Raw genomic sequence first — 3,134 nt, 5'->3', positions numbered from 1 at the left:
GAGGAAAATTTGGAAAAAATGGAGGGGTTTCCGGTTGGGTTTCTTGTTTGGTTTGTGAGATTTGGTGGATTGGGGTGGTTGTGGTGGTAGATTGTAGAAAAAAAGAAAAAAAATTAGAAAGTTTTGTCAACAAAAATGAAGTAATTTCATTTGTGTGGGAGAGAAGATGGGGGAAAGAAATAAAAAAGGAGAAGAAAGATGTTTGAGGAAAATTAAGTGAATAAGGGGTGGTGGTGGAACGGTTATAGAGGGGTAATTTTGGGAATTGGGGAATTTTAATAGGTAGGTGGGACGGTGGGAAGGTTGGTATATTTTGTGGGTCCCACGAATAAAAATTAACTTTTAAAAATTTTCTTTTTTTGTAGATCGGAGGCAGCACGCTAGATTTGCTCCTGGAAAGTACTCATGTTGAACTCCAGCCGTGTGCTCCAAACAGGACCTAGTCGAAAAGGTCCTGGTGCAGCACACCAGCAGTGCGCCTGAGCCTTTGGCACGGCACGCTGATAGTGCAAAACAAACAAGCCTCAGTCAAAAGGAGCCTGGTGTGGCGCGCATGCAATGCACTACAAACGTGCCTCGGTTAAAAGGGGCCTGGCGCAGTGCGCCTGCCGTTCGCCACAAACAGACCTCAGTTAAAAGGGTTCTAACGCGACACGCCTGCCGTTCGCCACAAACAGACCTCAGTTAAAAGGGTTCTAACGCGACACGCCTGCCATTGGCGTTCTGCTTTCTTTGTGATGCATTTGGGGCGTGCTACATTGCTAATGTGCTGAAAATCATCTCTGAACTAATCCCTTGGCATGACATGCTAGATTTTTTGCCCACACTGTATTCCTCAACATAATACCTCTAATTTTGGGTACCTCCTTCTCCTTTTTCCTACACATCAATCGAACAATGTGACATAAAAATGGTGGGTTGCCTCCCACCTAGTGCCTTAGTTTTGGTCGTGACACGACTCATATTTTTGAATTATTTTTCTTAATTATATCTAAGGACCTATTTTAACTAACAAATAAGAAAATTTAAAAAGTCTATGCATACGAAACTAAGCTAAATTTACCAAATTAAGCCTAACTACTACCTATTACATCGACTTCATGGGTTGCCTCCGAAGTAGCGCTTGGTTTAACATCACAACACAACACAACTTAGATAATTCATCATTTATCTCAAGAGCCTCCCAATCATGATCTGAATCAACACCAAAGTAGTGTTTCACTCTTTGCCCATTCACCAAGAAGGTAGGTGCAGTCTCTCCTTTTAGTTCCATAGCCCCGTGTGGTGTCATTCTTACCACTTCAAAAGGTCCACTCCATTTCGTCCTTAGTTTTAATGGGAATAACCTATGTCTAGAGTTGAAGAGTAGTACCTTCTCTCCCAGATTGAAGGTATGAGTTACTATGTCCTTATTATGCCACCTCTTCGTCTTCTCTTTATACAGCTTGAAATTCTCATAAGCGTGACGTTTAAACTCTTCAAGTTCATGCAAATTATCCACTCTCTTTCTATCGGCTAGCTCAGGGTCCAAGTTCAACTTCTTAATCGCCCAATAAGCTTTGTTTTCTAATTCTGCCGGAACATGACATGCTTTCCCAAATATGATGTAATAGGGAGAAGTCCCTATGGGTGTCTTATAAGTAGTCCTATAAGCACAAAATGCGTCGTCTAATTTCTTAGACCAATCTTTCCTTTGCGCATTCACCATCTTCTGCAAGATTTGGTTTACTTCTCTATTAGATACCTCCACTAGACCACTTGTTTGCGGATGGTACGAAGTAGAAACCTTATGAAGAATTCCATACTTAGCATGAAACGCCCGATGTTACCGACCGTGTGCGCAGTCCAAGGGCGGTGATGTCATTCCACGACCGACGTCGTCCAACCGTGCATGAAGTCCAAGGGCGGTGATGTTAAGCCATGCCCGACGTCGTTCGACCGTGTGTGCTTTCCAAAGACGGTGATGGCATGACACGCCTGACGTCGTTCGATCGTGTTTGTTATCCAAGGGCAATGATGGCATCCCACGCCCGACGTTGTTCGACCGTGTGTGCTTCCCAAAGGCGATGATGTCATCCCCCATCCTACGTCGTTCAACTCTTTGTGTTGTTCAAAGGCGGTGATGCCATGCCACACCCGGTGTAGTCCGACTGTGTGTGCTGCCGATGGCGGTGATGTCATCCCATGCCCGACATTGTCGACCGTGTGTGCTGTCTAAGGGCGGTGATGTCATACCACACCCGACATTACCGGTCGTGTGTGCTGTCCAAGGGGGGTGATGTCATGCCACGCCCGACGTTGCTAACCGTGTTTGCTGTCCAAGGACGGTGATGTCATGCCACGCCCGACGTCGTCCAACCATGCGTGCTGTCCAAAGGCGGTGATGGCATGTCACGCCCTACGTCGTTCGACCGTGTGTGCTGTCTAAAGGAAGTGATGTCATGCCACGACCAACGTCGTTTGACCGTTTGTGCTGCCCAAAGGCGATGATGGCATGCCACGCCCAATGTCGGGCAAAAATATGTGTTGTCCAAGGGCGGTGATGTCATGCCATGCCCGACGTCGTTTGACCGTGCGTGCTGCCTAAAGGCGAAGATGGCATGCCACGCCCAATGTCATCCGACCGTGTGTGCCGTCCAAGGGCGGTGATAGCATGCCACGCCCGACGTCGTCCGACTGTGTGTGCTGTCCAAAGGCGGTGATGTCATGCCACGCTCGACATTGCCGATCGTGTGTGTTGTCCAACGGCGGTGATGTCATGCCACGCCCGACTTCGTCCGACTGTGTGTGCTGTCCAAAGGCGGTGATGGCATGTTACACTTGACGTCGTTCGTCCGTGTTTGCCGTCCAAGGGCTATGATGGCATGCCACGCCTGATGTAGTTCAACCGTGTGTGCTATCCAAAGGTGGTGATGTTATGCCACGCCCGACGTAGTTCGACCGTGTGTGCTGCCCAAGGGCGGTGATGTGATGCCAGTCCCAACGTCATCCGACCGTGTGTACTGTCCAAGGGCGGTGATTTCATGCAACGCCCGCTGTTGCCGACCGTGTGTGCTGTCCAAGGGCGGTGATGTCATGCCACGCCCGATGTTGCTGACCGTGTGTTCTGTCCAGCGACGGTGATGTCATGCAAC

At 48.4% G+C, this 3,134-nt stretch overlaps 1 protein-coding gene across 1 annotated transcript; it reads right to left on the bottom strand.

Annotated features, from left to right (window-relative positions):
• Nucleotides 1-380: 380 nt before the first annotated feature.
• On the bottom strand, nucleotides 381-1,708 carry LOC101262438 (uncharacterized). Its single transcript, XM_004244801.1, has 2 exons — nucleotides 1,373-1,708; nucleotides 381-500 (listed from the first exon to the last, which is right to left on the bottom strand). The coding sequence occupies exons 1-2, from the start codon at nucleotides 1,706-1,708 to the stop codon at nucleotides 381-383; spliced, it is 456 nt and encodes a 151-aa protein (XP_004244849.1).
• Nucleotides 1,709-3,134: the final 1,426 nt, after the last annotated feature.

This window comes from Solanum lycopersicum, chromosome 8 (genome assembly GCF_036512215.1).
Source record: "Solanum lycopersicum chromosome 8, SLM_r2.1".
In the NCBI taxonomy this organism is placed as follows: domain Eukaryota; kingdom Viridiplantae; phylum Streptophyta; class Magnoliopsida; order Solanales; family Solanaceae; genus Solanum; species Solanum lycopersicum.
This window is presented reverse-complemented; position numbering and strand designations above follow the sequence as displayed.

Coding starts and splice junctions, on each gene's coding strand:
- LOC101262438 (XM_004244801.1), bottom strand. CDS start 1,708: ATGGTGAATGCGCAAAGGAAAGATTGGTCTAAGAAATTAGACGACGCA. Junction 501..1,372: donor CCTTCAATCTGGGAGAGAAG/GTACTACTCTTC, acceptor TTGCACTATCAG/CGTGCCGTGCCAAAGGCTCA.